The sequence below is a fragment of the Coturnix japonica genome, chromosome 4 (assembly GCF_054131305.1).
Source record: "Coturnix japonica strain WE chromosome 4, WE-NBRP24, whole genome shotgun sequence".
Taxonomy (NCBI): domain Eukaryota; kingdom Metazoa; phylum Chordata; class Aves; order Galliformes; family Phasianidae; genus Coturnix; species Coturnix japonica.
Genome location: NC_140666.1, coordinates 8,456,284 through 8,474,290, shown reverse-complemented (window position 1 = coordinate 8,474,290; position 18,007 = coordinate 8,456,284). Strand labels below are relative to the sequence as shown.

The following is an 18,007-nucleotide window of genomic DNA, read 5'->3' as shown; positions in this document are numbered from 1 at the left end:
CAGTTGTGCAGGTTAGTGGGGTGGAGGATGAAATAAAAGACTGAATTCTGGGGTGTGTTACTAAGAGAGTTGCCAGCAGATCAAGGGAAGTGATCCTCCCTCTCTACTGTGCTGTGGTGAGGCTGCGTTTAGGCTGTTGTGTCCAGTTCTGGGCTCCCTGGTTCAAAACAGACAGATCTCTTAGGAGAAGTCTGGCAGAGGGCCACGAGATGATGAAGGGCCTGGAGCATCTCCCATGTGAGGAAAGACTGAGTAACCTGGGTCTGTTCAGCCTAGGGAAGACTTGAGGGGGGATCAGATAAATGTTTATAAACACCTGAAGGGAGGTGGATGGCAAATGGATGAGGCCAAGCTCTTCTTGGTGGAGCAATGGGACAACGAGCAATGGCCTAAAACTTGAACACAGGAAGTTCTGTACTGACGTGGAAGAACTTCTTTAGGGTAGGGGTGATGGAGCACTGGAACAGGTTGCCCAGGGAAGTTGTAGAGTCTCCTTCAATGGAGATACTGGAGACCCAGCTGAATGCCTACCTGTGCCATCTGTTGTAGAGTACCTGCTTTAGCAGAGGGTTTGGACTCTATGATCTCTTGAGGTCCTTATCCCTGCAACTCTGTGATTTTGTGAAATGTAGATATGTTTAAGCCCACCTTTGTAATGTGCCAAGAGTAACATAATGCAGGATTGTGAACTGGCACATCTAAGCTATTGATGGATGCTCTCACAGCATACATTGAAGGATTAACCAAAGAAATCAACGATGCTTCAAGAGCTGACAAAATGACCTTAAATCTCGGAGCTGGCATGCTGTTTGCACCTGTCAGCGCTGCTGGTGACTGTCTCTGGCTTCCCAAATCTTCCTGAAAACAACATTTTGCTTAAGATATATCCTTCCAGTTGTGGGGGAAAAGTCCAGCAGATGTGATTATATTTTGATGGTTCAAAAAACACATGTGGTGCAGCAAAAATCAAGTTATATTTTAAAAACTCGGGAATTGGAAGTAACTTTGATAACTTAGGATGCGCAATTTTGACTTGTTTGCTTTTTGATGTTTAAATTTGGCAACATTGCTACCCATTCTACACATTACAATCCAGCTGTATGTTACCAAAGCTCGGTCCTGTTGTGTGTTTTAACAAGGGATCTTTTCCATTAGCATTTCATGATGGTATCAGGCTTTCTTCCAATGCATTTGCTACTTCTATACATGCTACTTCTTTCACAAAACATGTTGCACGCAGTCCATACAAATTTTCATGTTCCTTCCTGTCTCCAAATTCTGCTGTCAGCTGAGCAGCATTATGAACTACTAAATGTCTGTTTTATCATCAAAAAAGAAATTATACAGATTGTCTGTTTTAACTCTCTGATATTTATCTAGAAGGATGTTTCAGATGCACTGATAAAAGTATAGACAAAATGTACAACATTATTATATATATTTCACCTGTATACATTGCTCAGTCATACAAACTAATTTTAAAGAAATTATAATAGGCTATCAGGATATTCTTTGTGTCGTTATGAGCTTTCTGTAATGAGGAAAGAATGTAATGGTTTTTTTTAAAAGGAAATAGTGAATAAATAAAAAGATATGCGGTAGCATGTTAAATCCAGAACATACTGGGGGCGGGGGGAAAAGTCACCATTGCATCCAGCATTGTACAGTTGATTACTGTAGTGAGGATGATTACAAATGTGATGTAGTGGCAATGCTCAGTCATGGCCTGGAGCAGTGATGGAGCACCTGATGGGAAGACAGAGCTGGCCCAGGGGAGATCAGGTGCATGCAGCGTACCCGAGTGATGGAAGGTGCGGAGCCAGGATGCACCCCTTCCAGACCTCATTTAAGGTCTAGCGGCAGAGGTCCCTGTGTACCCAATGCCTTCTGAAGGTAAGCAAGTTCTTTTCTTTGACTCTGTGCTGTTGCATTTGAGCAAGTCATTGCTTGCTGCAGCAAAGGTCTTTGATGCTCTGTTGTTATTGCTGTGCTTTCCATTGTGTTACAGTATTACATGTGGGGAAAAGAAGTTATTCTTGCAATCTTGTGCTCAGTATGTGGAGTAGTATGGTGGCACTGATTTTTGTCTGTAGTGTATGTCTATTAGTGCCTGGTTTTGAAGGTTCAAACGGAAGCAGGGTTGAAGTTTTCAGGACCAGAAAATCAAGAGGTTTTTTTTTTTTGTTTGATTGATTGTTTGTTTGTTTAAATGGCAGTTGTGTAAGTCCTTCAGTTTCTGTTGGAAAATAAATCAATGTATGTTTGGAGAGAACCATTATTTATTTCCCTATATCTAAGTTTGTAGATAGCACCAGAATAGGCACAATACATCAGTGCAGTGCTTTCAGAACATACAAAGAACTGTCAGACCTATTTTATATTCAATGAAATGTGAAACACAGACATGTGAAGGTACTTTCTGAACTGTAAGTATTAACATCAGAGCTGAAAGAGTAATCTGGATGTACAGATCCTTGGCCCTCACCTCTGCCTTTAGAGCAACATGCCTCATGACGTCCAGATTTTACTTTGCAATTTGGAAAATGATTTTCTATCTCTAGTGACACTAGGGATCCCAGAGTGTACTAACACCACGATATAGACAAATCTCTCCAGGCTCTTCCTCACCTGGTCACCTCAACTGATAGCAGTGGTGCAAGTACATACTCCTCTCTTTCTCCTCTGTCAGGTTGCTAAAAATTACTCTGAAAAAGTATTCAGAAATTTGACCATAATAGACCTCATATAAAAGTCTATATTATTCATTGATGGGGGGGGGGGGGGAATAAAGCACCATTTCCCAAACCAGCAAGAGTTGAAAGAATATCACACCTCAAATATTGTGTTCAGTTTTGAGCCCCGCACTACGAGAAAGACATCAGGGCCCTGGAACACATCCAGAGAAGGGCAACAGAACTGGTGTGGGGTCTGGAGCACAAGTCTTATGAGGAGTGGCTCAGGGAGCTGGGACTGTTTAGTCTGGAGGAGGCTCAGGAGACCTCATTGCTCCCTATAACTACATGAAGGGAGGTTGTGATGAGGAGGGGCTTGGCCTTTTCTCCCAGGCAACAAACAGGACCCGAGGAAATGGCCACAAGTTGTACTAGAAGAGGTTTAGATAGGGCATAAGGGAAAAGTTTTTCTCTCAGAGAGCGGTCAGGCACTGGAATGGCTGCCCAGGGAGGTGGTGGAATCTCTATCCCTGGCAGTGCTCAAGAGGTGTCTGGATGAGGAGCTACAAGATGTGTTTTAGTGGTTTGTGGTAGCAGTGGTGATGGGAGGATGGTTGGACTGGATGATTTTGTAGGTCCTTTCCAACCTTGTGATTCTGTGATTCTATGATTCTAATATGCAAAGCAAATTCACTGTACTTCATGGGCAACATAGGGTAGAGAGCCCAGGAAGACAGATGTGATGATTTCACAACTGAGAGAACAGTGGGATATGTTTGTTACCACAGCAGGCCCTGACTTCATGTGGATGCAGTGCTGAAGCTAATTGCATGCTACTAAATATTGCTATTTATCTAGAGACTGATTTAAAGCCTGCTGAAAGCAATGGCTAGCTATTCTGTTGATATGAAATAGTCTGCCTTAAGCCTTAATTTATTTTGAATTCTTCGAAGGATTGCTTCTTCCTTTTGTTATTCTAAAGCCAATGTTTTTTAGTTTTGCACAAATGATTAAATATATTATTATCAGTGGAAAAAATAATCAGGGAGCTGCAGGGTTCTGATGTCATACACAAGTGCCGCATGAATGACCTGATGGCAACCTGTCACCTTCCCTTCTACGAACCTGAATCCCTTTTGTTAACAGAATGTTTTACAATTTTCTCATTTGCTTTAATTTTTGTGCCCAGTTTCTCAGTAGGTTTTTTGTGTTTGTTTTGAACAATGCATGTCATTTCCAAAGGAAGCAAGTGATATTTCTTCCATAGTTTTCATCTTAGCTCAGCTGAGTATGTAAGAGAAAACTGTATGATTCCTCAACATGACACTCAGTACATGACAAAGTTATTGACAATATTTGATATAAATACATAAGAAATTGAATGGGAATACAGCTCAGTTTCTTCAAATTAAATGAATGGGTGTATAAATATTTACAGATTAATAGGAGTTACTCCTCTGAAGCCCCAAGCAAATAAAAATTACAGATTAGGTACTTCTTCAGATCTGTTTTCCAGCCCTCCCAGCAGCCATATGAATCTCACACCTCATCCCTTCTCCACGCAACCCTCCTGGCTGCCTGCCTTATCTCATTCTCAGTAATTCTTGGTGATGGATTATCCTCCTCTGTGACACACTCTTTCATTTTCTGGCCCTTTCAAGAGTGCTTTCTCTAACACGAAAACCCACTGCAGACACTTGAATTCACGTCTGTGTATGATAGCTCATCCAGTTCCCAGGCCCTTGGCCATCTCTGAAAGGACACTAAAGAAGATGACAAGGAGCAGGCTGTTGTAGTAGAAGGATATGCCACAGTTGTAATGGTAACTCAGTGCTGATCATTGCAAAACCCCTGTCTCAAAGCAGGGATCTGCAGTACCTGGGTTAATGTGGACAGCATTATGTGAATAGTTCTTAAGAATGACTCAGAGACTCCTCTACTGTCCGGATGTGCTTTCCTACTGAAAAACTCTGTCAGATTTTTTTCTGAAATCTGTCCAAACCTTTCTGTTTGGCTTATTAAATAATTTGTAGACTTCTTTCTCATCTGACCAGTGGATTATTTACTATGATAAATTTTTAACAGGTTTTCAGAGGGGAAAACTATTGTTATTATAGGTGCCATCTATTCCATCCAGAGTTGCTCAGAGCTGGAGTCAGAGCATGACCCTACTGTGGCTCACGCTCTGCTTATTACCTCATATTCTAGTCTGCTAGTATTCCAGGCACAAATATTCACATGGGAGGGGGACCTAAAGTCTGCGACTGTGTATGCAACAGACACGAGACATTTAGTTCTGTGACCACAAGTCCTGAATCAAGCAAATCAAGCAAGTGCCATGCTACTTTGGCAACACTGTCACATATAGGTGCATTTCATGTTCCCCAAAACTCTTATCAGTCTTGCTGCTTTCCTCTACATTATGTCCATTTTTACTTGCCTTTCATATGTAACAGATCGGTAATATATCCCACTTTAATTGCCCTGCTCTCATTGGCCTCATGCTACTGACTGATGAGTGGTCCAGTGTATTCATTAGACTATGATACTAATGCTTGTACACGTAAACATGCTTAAGCTGAAGACTGTATGATCCATTTTTCCCTGCTGTGAAGGCCTTGAGATTTCACTTGTTATAATATACTGCTCTTTCAACCCAGCATGACCACAAAAACCGGGAAACTACTGGGTAATTGTTAGGGTATACTTGTGAAGAATCATCAATTTATCCTGGCATTCGCATACTGTTTTTCTTTTCAAAACTAAAAATGCTACAAATAGTGGCAGAAATGCAAAAGAAAATCCCAAAGAACAAGATATATCTCTACTGAAATCCAGATTCTCTCCTAAATCAGAACAGCTAGGAGAACACAGCATAGTAGTAATAATGGATATAGCATGCTTTGGGGGGGACGGGGACGAGGGGGAGGGGGAGGAGGGAAGGAAATGTACGTTAAAATCATCATCACATCAAATAATCCCTTCATGCTTATTCCACGATTTTAATGAAATGCTTAATATTGCACAGACCTCAGGAGGGCACCTCATTCCCTCTTTGCACTCCTAACAACCTTTGACGTAATGAGGAGATACAAGCTGATTTAAAAAATACTTGCAGGAAGAAGGATGGGGGAAGCTGTGCTTTGCATTGTGGGTGTTGTAGTCTTTCTGCCGACCGCCTGCCTAGGCAGTTTGAGGAAGCTGGACTCTAAGTCCCATAGCTCCCACTAGAGCCTACCGCACAGGCTCAGAGACCGTATGGTAGGAGGTGGTGACTACGTTGTGTCTATTGTATGTATTGTTTTTTTTCCCCCTGGCATTTTGTACATTCCACAGTAGATTTAAATCCGGAGTGAAAAGCATGGCAGATGAGCAAGAGATCATGTGCAAACTCGAGAGCATCAAGGAGATCAGGTATGTTTGCTTTGTGCTGCATCAGTTACGTGAAGCAGCTTTCTCCTCGGGGAAGTGAATTAGTTGCATCGATCTGAAAGTAGCTATTGTGCTACTGAGGGAAAGAAAACCACCCCAAGTTTTATGATAAGAGCTAAAAATACATTTTTCAAGTTAGAAAAGGAACATCTAGAGCTGGGAAATGCCAGTAGAATGTGCAGCAAACGGCAGCAATGGTCGTAGGTTTCCAGAGAATTAGCTCGTTAATACCATAACAAGGAAAAGCATGAAGGTGGGAAAGGCAGATTCAACCCCGTGCAGCTGGGGGAGAGGTGTTTGGCTGTGGATGCTTTCTCTTAAGCTCTTCGGATTATAATTTCTTATCTCTAAATCTCTCTGTTGTAAATTCACTGTTTTGCCTCATTCCGTCTCACCATTCTCCCTCCACCGGCAGAAGCCTTAACAGGTTGGGAAATGAAGGGGTTGTCACGGAAAGATGAGGATGGGTGTGCCCCAAAGAATGGCATGGAGTGAGTGTCTGAGCAGGACTGGGACGGCTGAGTGCAGCGGGGCTGAGACTCGGGGGTGGTCGTGGGGCTGCTCAGCTGCCAGGGCAGAGGAGGTTGTACTGCTCTAAGATTGCGGCCTGTGGGGGAGCGTGGAGTGTGTGTGTCTGCTGGAAGAGGGAAGCGTCTGAGCCTGTGAAGCAGTCAGTGCTTAAGACGGGCAGGGAAAGATAGCAGAAGCCTTCCTACCTGCTGTTTCTGGCTGCCGCTCCGAAGAGATGATCCGAGCTGTGTGCCGAGGTTGGGATGAACAGGGAAACACCAGCACTAGGCATTTTCTGTCATCATCTGGAGGATCTGCAACAAAGGCAGGCGGCTGGCTTGCTCTGCTGTTCTGTGCAATGTGATACAACAGGAATTTGTATATAGTGCTCTCCATACAGCATATCTAACAGGATGCATTGAAAGAGGAAGGGATCGTAAACAACAATTCATGGCTTCATTTGCTCAGAGATATGTTTTTCTAAGCGTTAGGTATGACATAGTCATTCTTGGACGTAGGACTAAGTAAGGCCTAAACTGTCAATATTTAGCAGAAATTAATGTATCCAAAGCCAGAACATCTTACAAAGAAAGCGTGGGCAGCAGTCTGAAATGAAGCTGGGAGCTGAAGGGTGAGCTGGTGGTGGGTAACCGTCCAAGTGGCAAGAAGTGTTTTGGAGCATGACAGCTGAAGAGAGGCTGCTGGCCGGTATGTTTGCAGGATAGGCCAGTGGACAAAGGAGCTGCTGCCTGTCTCTGCACGAAAGTTGCTTTAGAGATGTCTTTCTGCCTGGCACCTCTAATAAACACTCTTTACCCATGTAAAGGGGTGAAGAAGACAACAGTGTATAGGCCTTCGCCGTTTTCATGCTATACCATGAAGATGAACAAAGAGCAGGCAAACATATTCATGTGTCTAGCATTCCAAGACTACATGTGGGGAAAGGTGGGATAGTACCTGCTTTGCAGAGTAAGAGCAGTGCTTTTCTAGTCAGATATTAGGCATGCTCTTTTACAATAGAGGTGTAGATATGACCTATTTGAGGTCCAATTATTATAACACCAAATTTAAATATCTCATTAAATTATCTTTCCAGAGAGAGTGGTATCTTGTTTTCGGAAATTTATGGTGCAATCTGTTTTCTGATAATGTATTTAATTAGTACATTAGCACTGCAATTAAGACGTTTTTTAGGTTAGTTTATGGTATAAGACACTGAATGTGACATGAATAGCTTTACTAGATGATGATGTATCAGTAAATTTTCTTGAACATAGTTGAAATTAAAACAAGCAAGCAAAAATCCTGCTTGAGGCATTGGTGTCAATTTTGAGTTTCCTTTCACAAAAAGTGGTCAAAAAACTACCTATTTAAAATATCTGTTAATTATGTGAAAATATAACAAAATAACTACGAGACTTTCTTATGCTTACAAAGCAAATACACCTTTGATAGATTTGGCAGGCTTTCTTTTATTTTGCATTCAGGGTACTATTCTACAGGCAGAGGGAAAAAACAAACGTTACTATTGAAATAAAAGAAATTGCTTATTTTTGCCGGTGTTCTCTGTCATATTAAAGGCAGCTCACTTGGATTTTTGATTGAATTCTGGAATCTGATTCTGAAAACATACTTTCCTGGATGCACACAAATATACACAATTAGCATGGAATTAATGCTGTCAGTAAAAGTATAAGCCCCCAGTCCAGATGTATCTGCACATACTTATTGATATGCATTAAGTAAATTAACTTAATCCTAGCTGTAAAATTAAGCAAATATGTAAAGACTGGACCTCAGTGTTCTGACCAGAAGATCAGAGAGTGTGTGTGAACTTATCCACAGCAGATGCCAGCTTCACTGCTTAATGTCATACTGGGACACAAATTACTACTGTTATCTTTGCAGTCAAAGAACTTAAATAGAAGGGCAAAGAACAAGAGGGCAGAATTCATTAGGCAGTATAGAAATCACAATATTGGTTTTTGTTTCGAAGTATCATTGCCTGTTACCTGATGCTAATATAAAGGGCTTTAATTATGTTCACTTTTTCTTTCCTAATACTAAAAGCCAATTGTTTGATCCGAAATAATCCCCTGCAACTCATTTAGTGTAGCAGTTTGGCAGAGGATGCCTAGTAACAGTGTGAAAGGTAATCTGTTTCCATCCTGTTAGATAAATGCTTGTCATAAACACAAGAGTGGAAACTCAGAACAAATCCTCCTAGTTTCAGCAATCAAAGCTACCACTACTAAATGAGTGTTTCAAATAAATAATGTCTGGCGAAAACAAGGGTAAATGTTTAGATTATACTTTTAATGGGGTATTTCCACATTTAAAGTGGAGGATGGCAATGACCTCTTTTATGAGTATAACTTCAATATTTATAGTAAGTATAGCTGTACATCAAATGAAAAAAAAAACCAAAACCAAAAACAAATTGCTAAATAAATCTTTGTCCATAAATCCCATTTCAAATTTCATTTATTCATCTGTAAAAATTGGGTATATATAAGTGCAGCTTGTTTTTGTTCAAAGGTTGTTTGTTTGTTTTTTTAAGACACGCTGTGTATATTTTAAGAAACTTGACGTGTTTAGGTGATCTCCTCTGGCTGTGTGATGTGTCATCTTCACCCTACTTTTGATTCCTAATCAAGTTTTGAAGGTTGAAATTAGTCCATCTGTCTGCCCCACCATGTTGCCTGCTAAAGCATGTCCCTAAGTACTACATCTACCCTTTGCTTGAGCACCTCCAAGGTGGTGTCACTTCCCTGGGCTACCTAGTCCATTGCCTAACCACTTTATCTGAGAAAAAAATCTTCCTGATATCCACCATAAAAAAAGTTATTTATGATATCTTCTGTAGCTTCATAAGCTCCTGAAATAAAAGAGGGAACATCTGAAGCTGTAATTCTTGGAATAGATGACCACAGCTGGTTGTCCCAGGGACTGACCGAGTTTTCTCCCTTGGTCTTCAGCAAGTGGTGGAAGCCTGTTGTGCCAGTTCCTTGTGGTGTTTCAGTGATGTCTCAGGCAGTCAATAAAAGGGTTGCAAAAACTTGGGGCATAAGCATATGTTGCACCAATTGAGGCTAATTTGGAAAACAGGAACAAGGAGACTGAGAGGATTCACAGTCACAATGCGAGTGTCCCCAAGAGGAAGGGTGACAGAGGGGAAGCTCTGGTCAAAGACAAGAATCTATTATAGATGTCTGCCATGTACTTTAAAGACTAGCCCTTAGACTAGCTCTAAAATTTTGTTAGAATGAGAGAAAACAGGATTGGTGTGAAATCCTTGTTCTTAGCTTTTTCTGCTCCTCTGGAAGTCCACTCCTTGTAATCTACAGAGTACGTTCTAGTCATCTTTGCTATTCATGTTGAAATTGAATCAAACTTGCTCCACTTTGTGTGAGGATGAGGAAAATTAAATACAAAACACAAACTCCCTTTTCCCCAGCTCTTTCTTACATTGTGTCCATATGTCCATAGGAAGTGTACTGTGTAATGAACAAAATCTGGAGATCAATGTAGTAGGTGTTATGTGACTAAAAAGGAATTCTGCATTCTTGTTTGATTCACACGAGGTGAAGCAAGGGATCCCAGGAGTCTTTATTACATGTTTGAAAAGTGATATTGTAGGTTGTTCTTATAAATGCTTAACTACTGTTGGGTTATTGGCTATGGCATGTCGTATTCTGACCTCTGGTACAGAAATACATTGTGAATGTGACCAAGAGCAAGAACATGCTGTTTGCTCTGTTCAGCAAACTGGACAGTTGCTGGATCATGACAGCAGTATGCTGTTCTGCTTCTTAAAAATAAATAAAAAACAAACCAGAATGCAGAATGTGTTCAGAAATATTTACAAATATGTGAGAAGTACTCAATAAGTGTTATTTTTCACCCCTGTCTATTACTGATGCCTGCTTCGTATATTCATTCACCTACAATGTGACGGCTCACAATAATATTTTACCATTACTTACTACTGTCCCTTTGTATTTGTAATTATTTTTGGGATCCAGGAATAAGACTTTACAGATGGAAAAAATAAAGGCACGACTGAAAGCAGAGTTTGAAGCCCTGGAATCTGAGGAGAGGCACCTGAAAGAATACAAACAAGAAATGGACCTGCTGCTGCAAGAGAAGATGGCACATGTGGAGGAGCTGCGTCTGATCCATGCTGATATTAATGTGGTATGCAACAGTCCAGGTGCAGACAGTCTGTGACAGTTTTATGTGAATAAAGCTGCAAGTTGTTGAATTACACGTCAGTGTATGATTACTGGTACAGTTGTCTGCACTTTAGAACACAACGCCATTCTAGGATCCTACAAAGTAAATTTAATATAGGAAGTCTTTTTTTTTTTTTTTCCCCTGTCTGCTTTGCCTGAGGTATTTTATGATGTTGGCATGGAAGGTATTTGGATGAAAGGGCTGGATGACCAAGTCTATTGTAGAATTTCACCAGTAGTCAAAGTAACTTCATTCTGGCAGTCCCATAGAAAATGATTCTTTTAGTCTTTTCTCATTTAGCAGCTAGAGGCAGCTAGTTGGGATTTTTGACTTTGTTATTGTTGTTGTTTTGGAAGAAAAGGTATTTTGGGAAAATGTGTGATATTTGTGAAGCTGTTAGAAAGAGCTGATCTTCATCACTGAGTGGAACCACAAGACATTACCTTAGTACAGTAAGAAGCACCAGCCTGAAGGGAATTAATACAAATAAGAGAAAAACAGCTTATAAAGAAGGAATACTAGTCAACTAGAAGGGCTAAGTGGAAAGTTCATTACTTTAGGGCACTGACGTGACTGTACCGTGAATTTTAGCTCTGAAGTTATCTATGCTTTGCACCACAGACAAAACATTCTCACATTACAAGCAAGTACAAGCTATGCACTGGATGCACAGGCTGCAAATATTTTTCAATTGAATTTTCTGTTCCTCTACCTAGTTGCATAACTTTTCTCAGTAAGTTTCATCCTCTCTTTCTTTTCTCTAACATGGTCTTTTTCTGCCTCTTTTTCCATTTACTGCAGTAAGAGAAGCAGGAACCTTTTCTTAGCTTGCTAATTAACTCCTAACCAAAACTCTTTGCTTGACTATTGTATTGTTTTCAGTCTTTTCCAACTTGGGTGAGAAAAAGCTTTTCTTTTTGGCACAGTTTCTTTGCTCAGAGAGCTATTGAAAGAACTGTCCTTTTAAAACCATATTAATCCTTCTGTTTCAGATGGAGAATACTATCAAGCAGTCTGAGAATGATCTCAATAAACTCTTGGAATCAACTCGTCGCCTGCATGAGGAGTACAAGCCCCTAAAGGAGCATGTGGATGCTCTGCGAATGACACTGGGCTTGCAGAGGCTGCCAGATTTATGTGAGGAAGAGGAGAAACTGTCCCTTGAGTAAGTCTCCAAAGCAAACGCTGTCGGACTTTACACCATTTTTTCATTCTACTGATTATTTTGCCATTATATTTTTGTTGGCAGATGGAAGAAAGGACTTCAGAGGCACTGGATTTGCTCAGAAATAGTTTTCCATTGAAAGCAGCTAGACACTACAAATTTATGCATCTATTATATTAAAATATTAACTTCAACAGAATAAAATATAAACATAGGTTTTCAGAAGTGAATCTAACACTAATAAACATAAAGTGTGTGCATTATACATTTTATAGCCTATTGGATTTATATTCAGTTATGAATCAGGATGCGTTAGAAACTTAGAGTTGTTGCCATTCTTCTGAAATCTTTCTGATGTGTACAAATGCAAAGGAAAATACTAACAATTATATTTACAGACTAATTGTGTCGAAATGTAGGCAATTTGACTCTAGTGGAAGAATGTAGCATGGAAATACAAACCGTTGTACTTTAACACCAATTTTTCCGTAAAATAATGGCGTCCAGAAGGTGCTTATTTTTAATTATTTATTTATTTATTGGTCTAGCTACTTTGAAAAGCAGAAAGCAGAATGGCAGACAGAACCACAGGAGCCTCCCATCCCAGAGTCTCTGGCTGCAGCTGCAGCAGCTGCCCAACAACTGCAGGTGGCTAGGAAGCAAGATACCAGACAGACAGCAACGTTCAGACAACAGCCACCTCCAATGAAGGTTAGGAAATTGAATGTGCTGGGTTTTTTCTTTTCTTTTGTGTCACTGGCATATGCAGTGCTTGTAAATTTGATCAGTATTTACAAAAAGGAAAAACAATGTGCCCTGATTCTGATCTTTTCTGTAGAGGTTCAAATCAGTAGCAACCCCAGTTGACTTAAACTAGTAGCCCCAGTCACTGAGGATTAGGGACAAGGCTCTGCTTTATTTGACTAGTTTATGACCCAAGACACTCCATAGCAATGCAAGACTAATGTATGGATTAATTCAAACTAACCGTAAGCACTTAAGGGAGGTGTACTATCATCAACAGTTATACTCAGCTCTATCTGTGGTCACTTAAAAAAAAAAGAAAAAAGTAATTCTACAGGGGTATCTATCCCAATCAGGTTCCAAAGATTCGCTGATTGAGAGGTTAAACTGAGGTAAGTATATTTCATAGTTATGTACTTCATGGTACTTCAAGTTTAGGGCAAGGTCAGCAAAAAACTTTCTGAGAGCAATATGCTTCATTCAAATGGAAGTTAAAGGGTTTAGTATGAGACAAAACAGACTGCTGTATCTTGTGTTGCATGTGTAGAATTCATCTAACCACGCTCTCTGTCTTGAATTCTGTGGAACTGCAGTCAGCTTTCACTTTAACTTCTGGCTCAGTGAGATGTTACTCACACAGATGTCTTTAAAACATGCAGAAAGCTTAAAAATAATGATAATAAAAAAATTCATGCTGAAATTTTAAATTCAAGCCTGAAGCATGTGTTTGCTGACTTGTAGCTTCACTTCAATGAGATACTCTTCTTTTTTAGTTGGCCTTGTTTTTCAGAGATCTGGAAATCCAAATTGGCTTTGGTTTGCCTTTGAAAGCAAGAAGTCTGTGTTATTTTTTTTCTGTACTGTATCTTAGGATATGATACCCAATAACTAATGTATCAGTGCCACTCTAAATGTTTATAACGAAAGGCTGCAATGTTGCATTTCAGGCCTGTTTGTCCTGTCACCAACAAATACATCGGAATGCACCAATTTGCCCGCTCTGCAAAGCAAAAAGTCGATCTCGGAATCCCAAAAAGCCCAAAAGGAAACAGGACGAATGAAACTCAGAAGACTGCTGAGCAAAGTGTGACCTTCTCCAATACCATTCCAGTAGAACTGTAAATGTGGCCAGACTTTACTGAAGTACAGACACAAGTACGACCAATCTATTGTTTTCTATCAATGCAATGTAAGCACAATGTTCCTGTTCTGTTTTAATTTTGTTCTGATTCTTAGGATGTTTTAGGAAAATAAGTAGTAATGGTGCTACGGTTTAATGTTTCTATCATTCTATTTTTTGGATTCCTAAGCAATATAGAATTCTTCTTAATTCTTATTCTTATCCTAGGCTATGCTTATTGGCCAAATGCAGTTACCACAGATACTTTTATGTCCTGTTTTTCATAGAATTATAGAATGGCTTGGGTTGGAAGGGACTTCAAGGATTATGAAGCTCCACCCTCCCTGCCACAGGCAGGGCCACCAACCTCCACATTTAATACCAGCCCGGGCTGCCCAGGACCCATCCAACCTGGCCATGAACACCTCCAGGGATTGATGGGGCATCCACAGCCTCTCTGGGCAGCCTGTGCCAGCACCTCACCACTCTCTCTGTGAAGAACTTCCCCTTGACATTCAACCTAAGTCTTCCTTCCTTCAATTTAAAACCATTTCCCCTTGTCCTTTCAAATAGTTGACTTTTTAAAGGTAGATGTTACTAAAAGATTATTCAATCTTCTTCTGATAACAGGAGATCATTTGAAATGCAGAAAAAAATGGTTGGTTTGTGTTACTAACGAACAATTTGTTTTCCAAGCTAGTAGTATTGCATAGCCTTAGGTATCAAATATTGTGTGTTTTTCCCTTTGCTTTTTTAATTCACAGGAAAAACTGTTTATACAAGAAATCAGTGCACTAAGGACACAAGTGAATTTTTATTTACTGGAGTTTGACTGTACTTCCAATCAAATTTGGCTTAAAGTTTGGAAAAGGGATCCAGTCATAGCCTGTGTATGAATTAACTAAAAATGGCAAGATGATAAAGCAGTGCACATGATAAGGTGGTCTTATTTTCAGCAGTCGGAAAACTGAAATGAATACATTAGTGGTCCTTCTAGGCTCTAAGATAAATCCAGTATGTCCACAGAGTGTAACAGCAGCCATTCTGCACGGCTCCTCTTTCTGGATTCTACAGCAAAAATCTCCTTTGGCAGATATATCCTTGACTGGATTACAGGGAAGTTCGATAACATGTACTGAGAACAGTGCCAACTTAAAAATCCTGCAGTTCACCAGAGTTGTTGTGATTTTTTGTTTTGTTTTGTTTTTTCCCCATAACCAAAACTTCCTATTGTTTTATCTTTTAATAAGCGCTTTTGAAATTAATTTTATTTCAACCCATGTTTTCTACTTTCTCTGCATGTGTACCAGAAGAATCCTGACTGCAGAATCCTGTAGGCACATCCCTGTATCTGTTTTCATCTCACGTAACAGTTTCTCCCACAGGGAGAGTGGTAGCGACCCATCTATGGAGCTTGGACTTCACGACTTAGCTATTTCTAATTCTAGTTTTGTTACCAACATGGTTGATCTGTGGAACTCTATATTATTTTCACTAACTTCAGGATACAGGGAATTCCTGTTTGCATTTGTGTGTCCCCTTCCTACCCCCCTCCCTCCCTTTTATTTTAGACCAAGTTTTCTTCTACTACTATACTAGCATTGTGATGTTGGCAAAATCTGCTTGTTAAAAAAGAAGAATGAAGCCCTGAGTCACTGGTCAGAACTATTCCATATGGTGAGGATTGTATAAATTCACACAAAATGATTTTACTGTCCAAGTCACATATATTGCCAATAATTTCTGAACTCTGACATAAAATACACAAGTGTTTTATTGACTGTAGTCCTATAATTTATGCCAAGCTCAGTCAGTATTCTCCCATTTTAATGTTTCATAACCAAATAAATATCTGTAAGCAGGGCAGACAGAATGTTGACTATGTGCCACTGAAAAGATGTAAAGAATGAATTCTGAAAGCTCTTTTACCCAGGGTTACTTACTGGGAGTTAGTGATGATGGAGAATGGTGTGACCTGATGCTTCCTTTACCACATGGCAGTAGTGCCCCAACTCTCTATGCATATTTCCTAACACAAACTGTGTTCTGGCTTTATATGTCAGAGAGACTGTATGCTGTACACCTTGCTCAGAGCAATTCCTGTTGAGATTGAAGGAAGATATACAAAGGGTTAAAGACCAGCATATGGACTCCTTCAATCTGCATGTATTAAAGCAGCATACTTTTGTGATAGATATTCTTAAATTTAAGAACTAGTGACATTGGAGAATGAGTGAATGGCTTGCAATGAAGTAGTGTGTGTAGAAGTGTAGTCTTTTAGAACTGATTTACAGTCCTGAAATAGATGGGGGTTAGTCCTAGCTGTTCTTATTTCACTATTGCTTTCTCAGGTTCTTTATTTCTTGGGGATCTCTAGAGTTCTAGACTGGAGCATGCTTAAGAATGCACCATTTCCTAATTTTGTATGACAGTTTAGTATTATTGCTTTTGTTTTAAACTACTCTCTTGTGCCCTTGTGTTGAACAAGGTTTTGTTATTTTAAAAAAGGAAAAAAAAATGTATATGACATACTGTATTTCTGTCGATCACGTATTACTGTTTATAAATCTGTTTGCACATCCTTTCTGAAGTTCAGTCATATGAAAAGCGAGTTTTGGTTGAGAAACAGTCAAACTCTTCCAATGAGACAAAAAATTCATGTTGTACATTAAAGGGTGTTCAGGGCAGAGGGATGGAGAGAAGCATCATCTTTCTTGGGGAAGTAGTAATCTGTTATCTGGCAGGCAGTTCTCTAGGGAAAGCTGAAGAGCTCTTCTGGTGACAGCCTTGGTGCTTTCCTCTCAGACAGCTTTCCTGAGAGACTTCAGAGACAATATCGATTCCTTGCTATGTCAGAGGAGGCAGCTGTCTGAAGAGCAATTTTTACTACAAAACTATGGTATTTCTGCAAAAATGGCCACTTCATTTGTACCTGAAGTTCTTTCAGGATGTTTCTTCACTTAAATTCATTCATATTCAGGTTAAATTATCTTAATAGCCACAAAGAAACCCTTGTCACATATGCCAAGAGGCTGTTTTAACCTTGAATCCTTTAGAAGACTTTTATATTTCTAACCCATGGTTTGGTCTCTGTCATTCCCTTTCCACATATATGCAAGTGGCAACAAAATCCCAGGATTTGCTGTAGTTGATTTCTGGGGTCCTTCCCCAGTTTTTCATCTACCCTGAATGGTGTAGTCGTGTTCTTCTGCAGCCAAATGGGAAAGAGTTCACAAGCATCTCCCTATCCCCACCACCCTATTTATGCTCACGTGAAAAGGATGAAAACATTTTACTGTGTAAAATGGCTTTACTATAAAAAATATTCATTTACTAAAACTTGACTGCCAAGGACTCCATTATGTATAAAGAAAATGGAAGCCAAATTCTAATAATTGCGCTTAATGAATTTAACTTTGGCTTCCTAAACAGTGCACGTGGCTTCAAGTTCCATTACCTGCTTTTAAACGAATAGCTGCTGGTGTGCTGTGCTGGGCACCAGGCTATTTAAGAAGGCAGGGCTGTACGAGCAGATCAAATGAAGAACAGAAGGTGCTTTTGCTTATTTTATGGTTTGCTATGTCCCTCGAAGTAGAGTTTTCTTTTAGCTTTTAGGTGTTTTAACGATACCTGGAGTGTTTAAATGGTTTCTGTGTTAATATATTTTGTTCCTCTGGCCGGGATTAACCTGTTAACTTCTCTGTACGATATTTTTAAATAAAATTTTCTTTTACGTCGCTCTTTCTTTTCCGCACGGATAAGCGGAGGTAGCGTCTCTGATACTAACCGCTCAGTGTGTGGCTGGCGCTGCGGTCCTCACCGCTACCCCCTGCTGAACGGAATCCGGTACTGCAGGTGCTGCCGTACATGCAGAAGAGGCGGGAAGCGAGCGGATGGACGGACTCCGTGGCAGCCGTGGGAAAGACCCCCGTTCATCGTCCCGTGTCTCCACTTACCCCCGTGCTGCGCCGCGTTGGAAAATCACATTTCCCACAATGGCCTGAAACCAATTTTGTTGACGGGCTGCTGGATACCCAGAGAGGTACAGGCACCACACACATACAAGTGAGCGCTCACCGTATGTGATAGTTCTGATAGCACCACAGAGGTTCTCAGTGTGCCCCTGAA

The 18,007-nt window shown here is 40.2% G+C and overlaps 1 protein-coding gene across 3 annotated transcripts; it reads left to right on the top strand.

The window, feature by feature from the left end:
* Positions 1-5,911: 5,911 nt before the first annotated feature.
* ZC4H2 (zinc finger C4H2-type containing) lies at positions 5,912-17,616 on the top strand. Of its 3 annotated transcripts, none has more exons than XR_014945054.1 (5): positions 5,912-6,086; positions 10,640-10,811; positions 11,843-12,015; positions 12,100-12,726; positions 13,707-16,463. XR_014945054.1 is itself a non-coding variant. In XM_015860221.3 (5 exons), the coding sequence occupies exons 1-5, from the start codon at positions 6,034-6,036 to the stop codon at positions 13,818-13,820; spliced, it is 675 nt and encodes a 224-aa protein (XP_015715707.1). In that variant the 5' UTR covers positions 5,912-6,033; the 3' UTR covers positions 13,821-17,616. The 3 variants fall into 3 exon arrangements, 2 of the variants coding, with proteins under 2 accessions (XP_015715707.1, XP_015715708.1); XM_015860221.3 differs by having other exon boundaries at positions 12,564-12,726; positions 13,707-17,616; XM_015860222.3 differs by lacking the exon at positions 12,100-12,726 and having other exon boundaries at positions 13,707-17,616.
* Positions 17,617-18,007: the final 391 nt, after the last annotated feature.